The sequence below is a fragment of the Zingiber officinale genome, chromosome 9A (assembly GCF_018446385.1).
Source record: "Zingiber officinale cultivar Zhangliang chromosome 9A, Zo_v1.1, whole genome shotgun sequence".
NCBI lineage: Eukaryota > Viridiplantae > Streptophyta > Magnoliopsida > Zingiberales > Zingiberaceae > Zingiber > Zingiber officinale.
In genome coordinates, this window is record NC_056002.1 from 35,135,815 (window position 1) to 35,150,371 (window position 14,557).

Below are 14,557 nucleotides of genomic sequence, written 5' to 3' on the forward strand. Positions count from 1 at the left end.
GAGATTATGAAAACACTTACTTGAAATCGAAATTTTACTTTTTAAGAGGAAGGACATTTCGTTTTGATAAATTTGTATGGATAGAAAAATATCTAAAAAATAATTTTGGATATCCGTCTATTATTTTATAAAAGTAAACAAACAAAAAGATAAATAGTTCATCCTTTTACATTAAATACATAATTGAAAAAAAAAATATATCACATTAAAAACTTTCTTTTATTTTTATTTTCATCCATTCAAGTAAACCGAGAGTAAAATTTCACTGTTTCACTGACCACACTATAGAAACATAATGCTCTTGATCCACGCTTTTCTTTTACAAGCCATCGGGGTAATTCAGAAATTACAGATAAATCTTAACAGACAAAAAAACAAGATTACAAGTAATTCAAACTTCCTTGCAGCAACTTTAATCAACACAATTTCAAATAAGGTAGAGTTGATTTGGTCAAAATAACTCCAAAATAATACAATTTTAATCCTCCAGAATTGAAGTTTTTGGTAGAAAATGTTAAATAGTATTGTTTTAATAATTTTTTTTCCAAAATAAAACCCCTTTTGATGATATAGATACCCTTATCATTTGTATTGAGAGAAAATTTTACCATAACCTTCACGAGTTTCAATATTTTTCGATTGTACCCCTAAAAATTTAAAAAAAATTATACTTCAGCCCATCAACTAACACTGCAACAAGACCCGAAAGACTATTTAGCATTACTGTACATTAATAGTATGCTTCATTTAACTGGTAGCAAAACCAAAACTTAAAGACTGAGATTACGATGACTGTTGAATTAGTTCATCTTCGATAAGGGTTTAGGGCTCACGTGATTTTGCCAATGAATAGAGATACAGGAGTTGGATCACAGTCAAGTTTTTTGGGCTTATTTTTACAGACTATTTGATGATAAATAGATCTGGGCAGCAGAAAAAGAAAGCAATTACTGAACAATGGTAGACTCTTCCTGCTGGCCTAACTTTTTCTTCACCAAATCATAGACCCTGTCCACTTTCACTGGATCAACTTTGAACAAACAATGGGCATCTGATTTGTTGACAATGTTGCCTTTGTATATCTCTTGTACCAGTGTCTCTTGCATTTTGAGGTAGTGACTGGGCAGCAATCGGTTTTGACAGCACAGTTCTTGCTCCTGCAGATATCAAATGACAAAATAATAATTATAATTATAATGAAAAAATGATACAAAGAATAATTATCTAACCATATTCGTCATCACCCAATCAGATTTAAGTTCAAGTTTGAGTTTTCAAAAAGGTTTCAGGACCTTAAAACAAAAGGGAACAGAAATTGTAGCAGTTTCTTTCAAAATATCTAATTCACAAGTAAAATGGCATGGCTTAAAAACTAATATTGACAAACTAAAGAAATAAAGGATAGTGCGCAAATAATAAATCAGTAGTTCTTACAATATCACTAAGCAATTCTGCCCCAGGAAATCCGGTGATATCCCATTCATCAAATGGTCTCGCAGCAAGTTGTCCTGCATTAGCTGAAGGTGAGCCTTTGCTGCTGGAATCTAACCCAATGCCACCTTTTATTTTGTGGTCATCATTTGTGTTTCTTGGACTTCCATCATTTTCCCCCTTTTCACGGTTTAACGGGCGGCTTGCTTTTTGCATCAGTTTTCCCCCAGGAAGAACCTGAGAGCTTTCCTTGGAGTTTTGTGCATTAGCCTCTAGCTCTCTCTTCCTCTTCTGTTCAGTGTATGTTTTCGCTTCTGCCAGTGTGCGGCACCCAGCAGATCGACACTCCTGGCAAACAGACATGAAATCACAAATGTGCCCAAGTAAAATTATTTCTCAGTAGGATCTTAACTTTTTTTTTCTCTCTTTTGAAAGTTATCAGTTGGTTAAGGACTCTTTCAGGGTAGCCAGGATGACATCAGAGAACCTTTTCAAGCATTTTACATATCTTAATATATAACAATCATACAACTCAAGGGTGCAATTTGCCAGCGCTTAATGATATTAATCCAAATCTCCTTTTTCCTAAACCAAATCTCCTTTGTCTTGTTGATTAAAATATAAAAGTAAATTGACAACCCTGCTTAACTATAGAAAAAGATTGCACCTGAAGCTCTTGAATTCTTCTTTGAAAATATAGAAGTAAATCAACAACTCTACTTATGGAAAAAGTTTGCACCTGAAGCTCTTGAATTCTTCTTTGAATTTTGCGCTCCTCAATGACACTCTTGACCAAATCCTCATGCTCTTCTTGAGAAAGAAAGCGCACAAAGACCTTGAAACGATTATAAATGTTTCTGTCCTCATTAGAAATCTCCTTTTCTAATGGATTAGGATAAAGTAAATTCCTTTCTAGAATAAACTCCTTTCTCCGCTTCCTCTCATCAAGCCTATCAAAAAGTTAATAATACACCAGTCACAATTTTAGCAAGTCTGCAGTAATAAATATGCTATCCCACAAGTACTACAAAATATGCATACCAAAGGCCATTTGAGCAACAATTTGAAAAGGGAAACGGCTTTATGTTCACATGGTACTCAACAACATGCATTAAAGTAAAATTGTACTGGGGAGACAAGTTGGGTACATAGCCTGAGATGGTAATTAAATTTATGCTAAATTAACTCAAAAGACCATGCAGTTGAGACTGTATTTCTTATGATGGAAAGAAGAGGAAGGTGAAATGGCTTGAGGAAAACATGAGGCAGCCCTCCGCTTCCTACTAGAGAGAGTGGAAAGGACAAAAGTGAGAGAGAAATCTCTCACAATTTTCCTTCAGTTGCTTCCGCCCAAACCATGATGAAAGTCAGGCTTCAAAGGGCGTGTGCGGGGACGAACTTTTTTGTCTTTTTTTACCCTATACTCCTTTCCTCTTGTTCAGTTCTCTCCCCTTCCATTGGCCTCCCTTGTAGGAACCAAAATGATAATAAGTGATGGATGCAATCTTTTGCAACTAACCTTGACAAATAAATTCGTAGCATTCGCAGCTTTAGTTCCCGCTCTGTTTCTGAGTCATTTTCCTTAAACTCCATATCAGCTAATGCCTGCTCTGCATCATTATCATATTCAGGATCAAATTCTTGCCTCTTCTGATTATAACCACTCTCAATAAACATAGGATCTTCCTCTCCTGAATACTTGGGCTTTTTCACACCAATTGTCCTATCTGCATAAGAACCTGGCAATCAAAAATGTCAAACAGGTTCATCACATATTAAAGTAGAAAAGCAAGAAACATAGCATTCCGAATTAACATCAACTTAGCATTCAACAAGAAAATAAGAAATAATAGTCACTGAGGCATGTATCTACAAGGCAGCAAGCAGAGTGGCGTAGCAATGAGTGTGATGGAAATAGACCATTTTAAAGATAAATTGGTCAAATAAAATAAATCCTGTTCAGGATCTAAATTTCTAATTTTTATTTTATTTTTACTTGGGTCAAAATATAATCTTATCTTAACCCTACTATTATTTTTCCAAGCACCTACAATCTATTTTGCTTGTCTTATGAGAAACCAAGTTATTATAAAACCCATAGAAGAGATCTACATTTCATTGTTCATTTGTTTAATCGATCATATAAAGTTTCTATTTTCATATATTTCCTGTTCTCACTCTCACAAGATCATCAACTGAGTCAAGGGCATCCAGATCCATTGTAGCATTGCACCAGTGTCTAGTATCCACAACTTGTTATGGTAGGAGAAAATGGCATCTCAAGGCATTGAAGTGAATGGTTCAGAAGTAGAAAGAAAACCTAACAGAATTTTTTTTCCAAATATTTTAATGCTTAACCATATAGTAACAAAAATCAGAACTTCAGAAGAAATTTAGCACATGTATGCTCATCCTGATGTCAACCTTCTACTTTAGGTCCATCAGCATTATCTTTAATCTGTCCTGTGTTTAAAGCCATCTTACTTGCACCTGCAGAAAGACACAGAAATCAATCAATCATACAAGGAATAGCTCTAACCTTAGATGTGAAACATTTTAGTGCCTAGGCCCGTCTAGGCCCTAGGGGTGTCAAAAATGAACCCAACCCGCCAACCCAAGTCGATCTGAAAACATCGGGTTAGAGTTCGGGGTTTTTAGGTTGTGTTAGGATCAGGTTGAATTCGGATTGCCCGGTTTGACTTGAATTTAAGATTTAGGGATTTTTTGGGGTTAAATTAAATTTTATTTTGAAAATTAAGATGCTTTATGTACAAGGTTAGTATGATAATGATGAAGTTTGAGATAAAAGTGAAGAATATTGAAATAATAATAATAAAAAAAGTCTTTCTTAATCGAGTTGGTCGGGTTACCTGGGTTCGGGTTTAGGGTTGTGTTTGGGATTGGGTCAAGTTCGGGTTAGGATTTTTTTTTATAATATTCTTGCTTCGACCCGACCCGAAACCACCCGACCCATCTGAATTGACACCCCTAGGCCCATCTATGTTTGTCTCCAGAGCAACAAAGAACCAAGAAAACATCTAGTCATGAGGAAGAAACAAAAAAAAAAAGAGAGAGAGAACTACCTGGAGCTAAATTTGATGGTGACCGATTAACTGAACCATCACTTGAATCTTCAACCCTGTCATGGACACACACAGAGAAACAAAGGATTCAGAAAAGATTTTAGAAGGAAAAGGAAAATTTTTGGTCAAACTGCATACTTGACCCTTGCAGGTGAAAATGGTGACTCATCCTTTGGTATGACATCACCAAGCAATGAAGTGCCTACAATAAGGAAGCATTAGCATCTAGATAATCAATATTGTTCCTATTGGGCAAGCACACTAAGTATAAATTCATTGAATATAACAGTCAGTTTTATGCCTGTTTAACTTAAATAAACCTAATCCAAACCCATTAACCAAGACTACCCCTACCCTATTCCTTGTTTGATCACAAGCAAGCGGAAAACCCACTGCATCCCCTTCAGTTCATGAACCACTCACATTCCCTTACTGTGACCTTCCCACTCCGCCCTCTCCTCTTTATCAACCTTCTCAAGCATCTCCCCACTCCTTCTAAATGTAGCAGTGAATGCTACTTCTTACAGCCATGCTGGTAAGCAGCAGACCGTCTGTGTAATCCAAGTAACCAGAGATGGTTGTTCCTTCTGGTTTGCTCCTTGCACATGACAATGCCAATGGTTTTGCCTCATCAGTGAGCGAGTGAGTTAATCCTCGTCCTTCCACATGAAACCCTCCTTTTGCTGTGAGAAGCAAAATCATCGCCAGCCAAATCACCAACATACAGCCGTGAAAGTTATAAGTGGTGACCAGTGGATCTTAGAGCATTTTAACCTTTCTTCCTTTGTCTTGAATTTGGGCTAAAATTTATTTCCCCTCTTATTTGTGCAGTGATCAATACCCTCAAGAAAAATCCTTTCTAGCACTGACCTTCGTTCTTTTAAAGTAAGATCCTCCCCTTGCTTGATGGTCTAACTGTTGAGTTAGGGGATCAACCGAGGCAATGACCTTTAAAGCATACTATTGGAAGAGAAGAAAATGATGAAGAGTTCTCATACCTTAGTCATATGATTATTGCCCAAATCATTGTAGATGTTAGGCATGAGATATGTTTGATGGAGGTACTAAAGGTAAAGATGTGCAAGTGTCTTGCACCTGTTGAGACTAAGAGAGAGGTAACAGGTAAGAAAGTTACCGGACACTTAATTGAAATTATTGTTGTCAAGATCGGTATTGATACAGATCGTTCAAATTAGATTGGTATCAACAAAGCCAATCATCTTTACTGAGAAATTGGTTATCACACAGATTGTTTGAAGTTTAAATAAAGTCAAGATTCAAAGAAATTACCAAAATATGAGTTAAGTGACACACTTCATTGCTTACTCTATCGCCACAAATGACACACTTCATTGCTAGTTCGGATCCTCTGTCCCCATTTCTCTCTGTCCCCGTGTCCCACTGCTGATCGGACGGGTCAAATTACATCTCAATACATCATGGCATCTTTAAGATGTGTGCAGTATCCTCGTGATGTGCAAGGCATCCTTGAGATGTAATCTGGCCCGTCCGATCGACAGTGGGACACGGGGACAGAGAGAAATGGGGACAGAGGATCCGAACTGCTTCATTGCTTACTCTATCGCCACAAGTTCAGTGACAAACAAAGCCAGAAGAAAGATCCGTAACTACAACTGCTGAAGAACTAGAGCAGATTTTGAAGTTAGATTTCTCTTGTCAGATCCAAAGATTGTGTGCCCCTAAGTCACAATCTATTAATGATGAACTTTTGAGGGAGGTGTACTATTTACGCTTTGCAATATACTCATGCAATTGCACTGGTGTCGTTGCGTGAAGAGAAATATCATAAATTGTGGCTCAGTGTTTGATGTGCTAGTAGATAAAGGCAGAAGGTCAGCAAATTGCAGGGTTGCTTCAGAATATTCAAATCCCTAATTGATGGAAGTAAATCACTATGGGTTGGTTGTGAAAGGAGCACATCTCAATTTAGATTGTAGTCAACCACTTAACCAAGTCAACCCATATCTTGCACATCCATAAATATGATCAACTAGCCAAGTTTAATTGTAGAGATCATCAAACATCATGAGATTCCTCTAAGCATCATCTTGAACCATGACCCTCGTTTCACTTTAAGACTTTGCATTGTCTCATCCTAGAGCTTGCAAAAGGCTTTGGGTACCGATCTTAGATATTGCACTATCTTCCAGTCACAGACAGATGATCAGTTAGCGAGCATTATTTAGATTCTTGATGGTTTTCTGTAAGTGCACGGGACATAAGTGGTAGTTGAGAGGAGCATCTACACCTCATGGAATTCACATAAAACAACAGTTGCAGCCACCAAGGGGGCCACTATTCGAGGCACTTTAAGAGATAACTTAGCAATCTTTTGTGCCTTAGGATAACACTGATGAGCAGCAAACAATGGGCCCCTGGTAAATTTAGAAAGATACAGAGTAGCACAAAGGGTGAGATAGAGACAATTCACCACCAAAAGAGTCGACAGAAGAGTTATCTGAAGTAGAGTGTTAAAGTGTTACAAATTCGGATTAAGACCATGCCTTCTTCCACATGCCCCCTCCCAAGGGGTGACTAGATTCGGTTTCAAGAGAATGTTGGCCCACAAATCTATTTTTCCATTTTAAATCCTTGAGAGAATTGGTTTAGTAGTCTATAGGTTTGCTTTACAGCTTTGAATATTGTGCAAAACTTGTCTTATGTGTCCATGAAAATACTTGTCAAACTCAACTCACATTTTATATAGAGACTAGCAGCACCACTTAATGCTGATGCAACTTATATTGAACCACCAGTTAGCATTCTACACCATAAGGAGAATCGCTAGTGGAACCAAAAATCGAGAATATGTAAATTGTGAAGGTCAAGTAGTAACACTCCAACACCATTCAAATCAGAAGGCTACTTGAACTTGAGAGCGACAATAACATGCATGTTGGATATCCTTATCGTTTTACTTTCGGTAACTAATTGTAGGAATTGAATTTCAACTCAATTGGGGTCCCTGTGACACAAATTCATCCTCTATCCTATTCATCATTCAATCACAAGGGGGAGATGGAGTCCACTGCTGACTTTTATCCTTCATCCTCTTCTTTTTATCCACCTCAAGCTTTTTTCCCTTCTTACAAATCAAGTGGTTTAATTGCTACCTCTTCCAGCGACACTAACATCCAGTGGCCCGCTATGTGATCCAGGCAGCTGGAGATGGTCATGTTCCTTCCAATTTATGTAAACCCTCTCCCCTCACATGTGAGCAACGCCAACAATGAGAAAGTGGTCCGATCCCAAGCAAAATCAGTGATCATATACCCACACCTCCCACACAAATTCCTCCTCTCTCTGGAGATCATGTGTTCCATTATAAGATAATGTGGATCCGCGATCATTAAGTCTATTGGCTTTAGTGCTAGAGTTCCATCTTTATGCCGAGTAGCCCCCTTGGGTTGGTGCGGAAGCCTTGATCGCCTACTTATACTGCGCATGAGGTGTTTGCATGCCCATACACCTGTTAGAAATTTTTGCTTGGATAAACTATAAATACAATATTTATCTTTCCTACTATTTCTTGTCTATTATTTTTGGTTTCCTTCTTTTTTACTGACAATCTAAATTTTGTTTTAACCTCACATTAACCTAAGGCGAGAAGTTGGCATTGAGATAGATTTGTCAGGCGTACTACTACATTATTGCTTTGAGACATCACTGCTACTTGACTTGAAACATCTTTGCATCTTTTCGAGTTCTACCAGAACAATTACTGCCTTAGTCATTGTGTATTTTCCCTATTTGGACATGTTTCTGATGCTTTAAGGCTATTTTATAAATTGTCATGTTTTTAGTAATAAATCATTTTTGTATTGTTAATGTTTTATTTGCATTATTGCTATTGTTATCCTGAGATGCTTGGTGCAAATGTTGACACACACTTTTGTGGCACAATTCTTTAATTGCCATTAGAGCGGTTGTACCACCCTTCGAGAAATTGCTCATACCCATGGTTGGAGGGTCAATCATTGTATATGTTAACAACTACCACTGTTTGTGATTCACTCTATAAGTTACTGAGGTTCACTCTATATCATGTTTGTTATTATGTAAAGTAGGCAGAAAACAATAGAAAGATCTACTTAGAAATCTTCTGAGATAAGATTTACTTCCGGTTGGATGGAACAATTTGATTACAAGAAGGTAATAATTTCAGTGTATTAAACATACTAAGATTCTCATTTTCTTTACTTCCACATACGGGTGTTCTAGATTTTTTTTATTTATTATTGATAATTAAACAACTACAATCATAAAATGCTAATGCACTGAGAATTCCATGGGTACTAGTCACAACACAATTACAATGTTGCATAAATTAAAAATGGATCTTCCAGAACTAGAAAAACAATTACCATAAATGGATATGAGAGATTGCAAGGGGAAGTTATATCAGTGGTAAGAGAAAGAAACATTTAAATGGATAAGTGACAACTCTATGAAAAGGATTTTACTAGAATTGTAACAACATGATTGTATAAACCCAATAACTAGTTTAACATAACTGATTCCCAATAACTAGTTTAACATAACTGATTCATGCAGAGAAACCATAACTAACCTTTCTTTCCCTCAACTTGTACTTTAGCCATAGCAAGGAGTTCCTTTCGATTCTTACCATTAACTCGAGACATATCCTGTAGTGGGTTCCAGCAACCAAGAAAGGATAGGCTTGACATTGTAAAATGAGTACCACAAAAGATTAAATAATGAAAAGAGCAAACTTGTTAGGGGAAGATATAGTACTGGAAGAGGATAACAAGGTGAGTTCAAGTATGATGTGGTATAATGATCAATGCACTGTGCTTTGCTCTTTGTACCCACATGCTCAGCAACTTCAGCCCAGTTCCCCAGCCCATACATCTCAATCCCCTAAAGGTAACCGAAAAAGCTACTTCTCAAGTTTTACACAAGGCCCAAGAGATTGAACTACAAAATATTTCAGATAGAGAACGATGGAAATACCTCTAGAAGTAATATTTCCTCGTCTGCATTCCAATCTGGACAAATAAGAGGGAAAGACAAGTTGTCCTGTAGGAAAATCAGTATTATTAGCCATGGAAAGTAACCAAAAAGTAAAAATTCCATCTTAGTAGAGAGACAGGAAATAGAAGTAAAGGACTAAGAAAATTAGTAGACGCATTTGCTTAAACAGGTAAATAATCATTTGCATCAAGAAAACTCAGCTAGATGGAATCTTCCCTAAGAACACTACATTTCCAGTTTCTACCATTTTTCCTCTTTGGTGCATAACTTACAACTCAATCAAATCGCTCACTGCTCCTCTCCTCTTTCTTTTCTATTCAAAATACATGGTATGCTACAATAGACTCTGGTGGATCTATATATTAGTCCATTATTCCAGTTTCACATAGCGAAAGGTCTGTGTAGTATTTCTTATACCGTTTTCACATAATTACTGGACTTTTATTGTGTTATTTAATGATTAAGTAATTGCTGTCAGTCGTAGAGCCAATGATATGGGATTTACATGTAATAGAATGCCGGACCAAAAAGAGAAAAAATTGTGGTATTAGTAGGTCCAATACAATTGAAATTTTGGTCAAGATAAGGATGCTAATATTGGATCATTATAAAACAAAAGTGTAGCTAAGGTTGGGGCAAAAAAAATTGCATAATTAGAATTAACAACGGCGATGAATAACAGCTTTATCTACACCAGAGAAGTTCATAAGAATCTGAAATTGTGTTATGCATAAAGGTAGCTATAGCATCTAATAAAAGAGAAATAACAGTTAGTTCTGAACCAAAAATTATCACATCAAAAAAATAGAAATGGATGAAACTCAATATAATCTGACTAAAACATCCAGATGGTGGCTTGTCATGATTTAACAAATTGAAAAATAATAAATATCTTAATGTCATATTGCCACAAAAGAACAAAACAACACAGTGTGATCCTATCTATACAAGAATTTTACAATGTGAACACAAATCTGATGATAACTTTGTATGAATGAAGAATATAATTCTACCCCTGTAGGGATGCTTAATATACTTAATATGCTTGTTTCCATAGACTAGTAGTTCCACTGTCATAATAACCCATTGTTTTAGCACAAACAGAGGAGATCAAGAAAAGAAGCTCTTGGAAATTATTTTAAAAAGGTAAATAATGACACAAAATTCAATTCTAAGACCTTATGCAACAATATCAAGGTCCTTACTAAGTGAGCTAGCAAACGACTAGAAAACATTACCCATCATATGTACAAATGAACAATGACTTGTTAAACAAGCACCAATCATGTAAAATTGATCCACAAGAAATAAACATTGAAGGTTTCAAGTTCAAATCGCAACAAAGGTGAATAAGAGACAAATGTCAATATGATAGATCAAGCAATGGTATCAATTGCATAGAGTTCACTTTCAACGCTTTTAGGTATGCTAATCAAGCTTCAAATTCTCGTGCCATGCTATAGTTTCAGTATTTGACTATAATGATATTGTTTTAATATCATGTTGACCTTCTGATGCATGGTGTCACTGGAAAATCAAAAGTGGAAGAAGAAAGAAGATGAAGAAGAAAAATAAGATAAAAGAATCATATACTTAAGTTTGTATTTTGTTTTCCATCTAAAATGGCAAGGTCTTGACATTATCTTGCATGGCCACAAGCTACAAAATAATGGTAACATTATATAATACATATTGACATGTGTTGTAACATGTCAAGGGGTGTATTGTTGATATGACTCGACATAATGACACAGGAGACATTGCTTGTGTTTTATTGACACGATACTAGATTTCAAACCATCATGCTACTAATTGTAAGTTTATTCAAGATGCTACTAAAATTGTGAATAAAGGGGAAAAATCATACAACTTCTTTAAGTTAATAATCAACCAAATTCAACAAAAAAACAATTAAAAAGCAAGAAGCTTTATTCATCCCCTTAAATTATTCTTCAAAGCATAACTTCACTTCTAAAAGGCAGTATGAGAAGCTACAACAACTTCAACTTCACTCCAAAACCACTCTTGTTAGGCAATTGCATTCCCCTTTTAGGATTTTCTTTTTTCTCAAGCAAATTGGCATGGCAAAAGTAACTGTATTAGCTAGCTTTCAAGTGTTCCGCACATTTAATATGCCTAAGTACAATAGTCAAAATATACTGTGGTTATTACTATTACATACTTCACTTGAAGTATCCATGGGAATCAAATAAAACTTATGAAAGTGCTCATTCCATAATGTCAACCAAGAGATTCATTCAGCATGTTATACAATGAAAGCATAAAGGTTGAAGAGAGTAGAATCTCAAAACCAATGATGACATAGAAGAAATCTTCATGTGAAGATACAAGTCAATGTGAACTAGATGCCTAAAAATGACTAAGAAAACCAAGTCATATCACATTGATATATAGAATGACGATAAGGAAAAATTAACGATAACTTAGAAGTCACATAATATGAAGTTGCCTTCATTTGATGACAATGTTTCTTTTCCATGAAAAAAGTATTTGATGAAGATATTTTATATTACTCGTTTCAATTTAATTCTTAATGAAATGATAATGTAAGATATGAATTTTTATATACGAACAACTACTTCATGTATACAATTATTCATTAAATGGAATATCATAATATCATACATATTTTTTGATATCAAAATGTTATGAAGTAAGATTCTTTTTTAACATATTTTTAAATATTTAATTTGCATCTTACAATTCATGATTTAAAAATTTACCAAAAAAGTTGACAATACAAACCTCAATTTGATAACCTTAAACATATCACGAAAAGGCCCAAGTTTAAGAATGAGAATTGTATCACAATATTGTGCAGTAATTTAAAAACATATATGTGAATGATAAGATTAAGATTGGAGAAATTGTGCTAACCATAACTCGATATGGATGGTTGCTTTTGTGTGGAGTGACTTCAGCACCAACAGAGAAGCACTCCACACATAAATCAAAGTCAGGACATTTTGTACATTTGATGCGAATCTTCCCAGAAATGTCTTTGTTGCAATAGTTGCAGTGAAACAAAACTTTTTTCCCTTCACTAGATCCTGGGCCTGCATCAGTAATCAATCAGAAAGCTATCATGAGTTTTTTTTTTAAGTTTGAGATTTCAACAATCAAAAAGGAATGAGAATCATAGCGTTACCACTGATAATTCTAACAATGTAATGCAAAAAGTATACTAATTGGTAAGACATTAAAATATATAATACACCATGGACCACTTTGAGTCAAGTGTAACAGTATAAGATTAGCAAACTATCATTTAGGGATGCAAACACAAGCACAAGAAAACTATCGAAAGCAACTTCAGTGTAGTTTAATATTAACTTATTTGATTGCAATGGCATGCTCTTAAGAACTAAACTCCAAACTTCACTATAACATAATCCTACAGCCTCAAAAACGAGAAATGTTGGTCTTACAGAAAAAAGGAAGCAAATTCCCTCTAAAAGAAAGAAAGCGTTACTTTTGTAGCAACACATGGTGTAATCCCACCAAATATAGACTTCAGTTAAAGAGAAATCATAGGGTCCATTAAACCAAAGTTTATAGTACCATTATGAGCCAAGTTTAGGTTCACAGCCAGAAGGATATGATTTTGATATCGGAACATTCTGCCATTCAGCATGCATAGCACATGTCAAAATCCTATATGATATGTATAAATTCCAAACAATTTATATACTTAAATTAATTACAATAGTTCATTAATGGAACTGCACTGTGGGTTGATGGAAAATAAGTATTGTCTTGATTGTTTGCATCATCATCTCTAACCATTATATCCATTATTCTAGACAACTGCTTATATCCACTGAATCATGGGACACCTCACAAGAAACAACTATTCAAGAGAAAGAGGGATGGTATCTTTTCATGTCCATCTTATCCTATCCAAAGGATTAGTGGAAGCATAATGTTTCCATGCCCTTTTTTCTAATTGGGGTTGCAACTGAATTCAAATTGGAATTGCAAATTATGGGACTTAGCTGCCAATTTTGTGACTTAATTAAGCTACTAGTGTCTTGAAACCAGATCATGGTCAATCCTATCATGGATTAGAATCACTATCTAAGGGTCAATTCCTGGCTAGTAGCCAGGTTCCTGCCCTCCCCCATACACTAGTCACGGCCAATAGCTATCCATGATTTACCTCTCTTCACATAACCTAGGGACGGATTGTGAGGGGTGTCTGGGGTGAGAGTTATCACTTTCTGCCACCATGGATTAGAATCACTATGGTTCACCTATCTGTCTCTTCGATGGAAATGGTACTCACATGCTAGTAGTCCATGCTTATATTTTCCTCATTATATGCAAAGGAAAATCAAATAAATAAACATTTACATCCTCATGAAGGGCTCAAAACTGTAGACTTGTGTAATCAACATGCACAATCTTCTCCAGAAGGGTCAAAGGACTCTTCCATCTTGCCCCAAAAAGAGTGATACGATACAAGAATCCTCATTGAACTTAAAAGCACAGTACATGACAATCAATACTAGTGAAGATTTCAACATGATCTCGTAGAACATCATTGGAAATGATGGAAGATACTACTCTCCAGCATCCTTGTAGCTTGTACATAAAAGTAAAGCTATTTGTTGAAAATGAATGTTTATCCAGAAACATATTGTTTTACAATCAATGTTCACAATCCATCATTCAAAATTACTCAATATTTTTCAAAATTGCTAGTTATCCAACTCCACTATATTTGACAGATAAAATTACTATCAAAGGTTGAAGATTGTGTTTGACATTGACCAATTAAAAGTTGAATAATAGTATCCAATGTGCTTGTTGTAATTATTATAAGACCACTAGTGATATAGTCTTCCATAAAATTGAATGGAAGCATAAGATCCATTAGTTGACCCCAAATAGGTGGGACCAACAAGTCTTGTTGTTTGTGGTTTGATAGATAATGTGCTATTTTTTAGCACATTTCTATCATGAGACAGCAGATTTCATAACCCTTTTCTAGGAAGAAATGATTC

General features: G+C 35.5%; 1 protein-coding gene across 2 annotated transcripts in view; it reads right to left on the reverse strand.

Annotated features, from left to right (window-relative positions):
• Positions 1–789: 789 nt before the first annotated feature.
• Positions 790–14,557, reverse strand: part of LOC122018940 (transcriptional adapter ADA2-like) — a 44,842-nt gene continuing 31,074 nt past the window's right edge. Inside the window, exons 3-13 of one of the 2 annotated variants that reach the window (XM_042576417.1) lie at positions 12,429–12,607; positions 9,510–9,575; positions 9,291–9,416; positions 9,106–9,181; positions 4,653–4,716; positions 4,515–4,570; positions 3,856–3,921; positions 2,951–3,170; positions 2,171–2,381; positions 1,435–1,779; positions 790–1,157 (exon numbers count right to left, since the gene is read on the reverse strand). In XM_042576417.1, coding sequence (XP_042432351.1) covers positions 948–1,157; positions 1,435–1,779; positions 2,171–2,381; positions 2,951–3,170; positions 3,856–3,921; positions 4,515–4,570; positions 4,653–4,716; positions 9,106–9,181; positions 9,291–9,416; positions 9,510–9,575; positions 12,429–12,607 — 1,619 coding nt within the window. In that variant the 3' untranslated portion in view covers positions 790–947. The remainder of the gene's footprint in view (positions 1,158–1,434; positions 1,780–2,170; positions 2,382–2,950; positions 3,171–3,855; positions 3,922–4,514; positions 4,571–4,652; positions 4,717–9,105; positions 9,182–9,290; positions 9,417–9,509; positions 9,576–12,428; positions 12,608–14,557) is intronic. The other variant, XM_042576418.1, reaches the window with a different exon arrangement.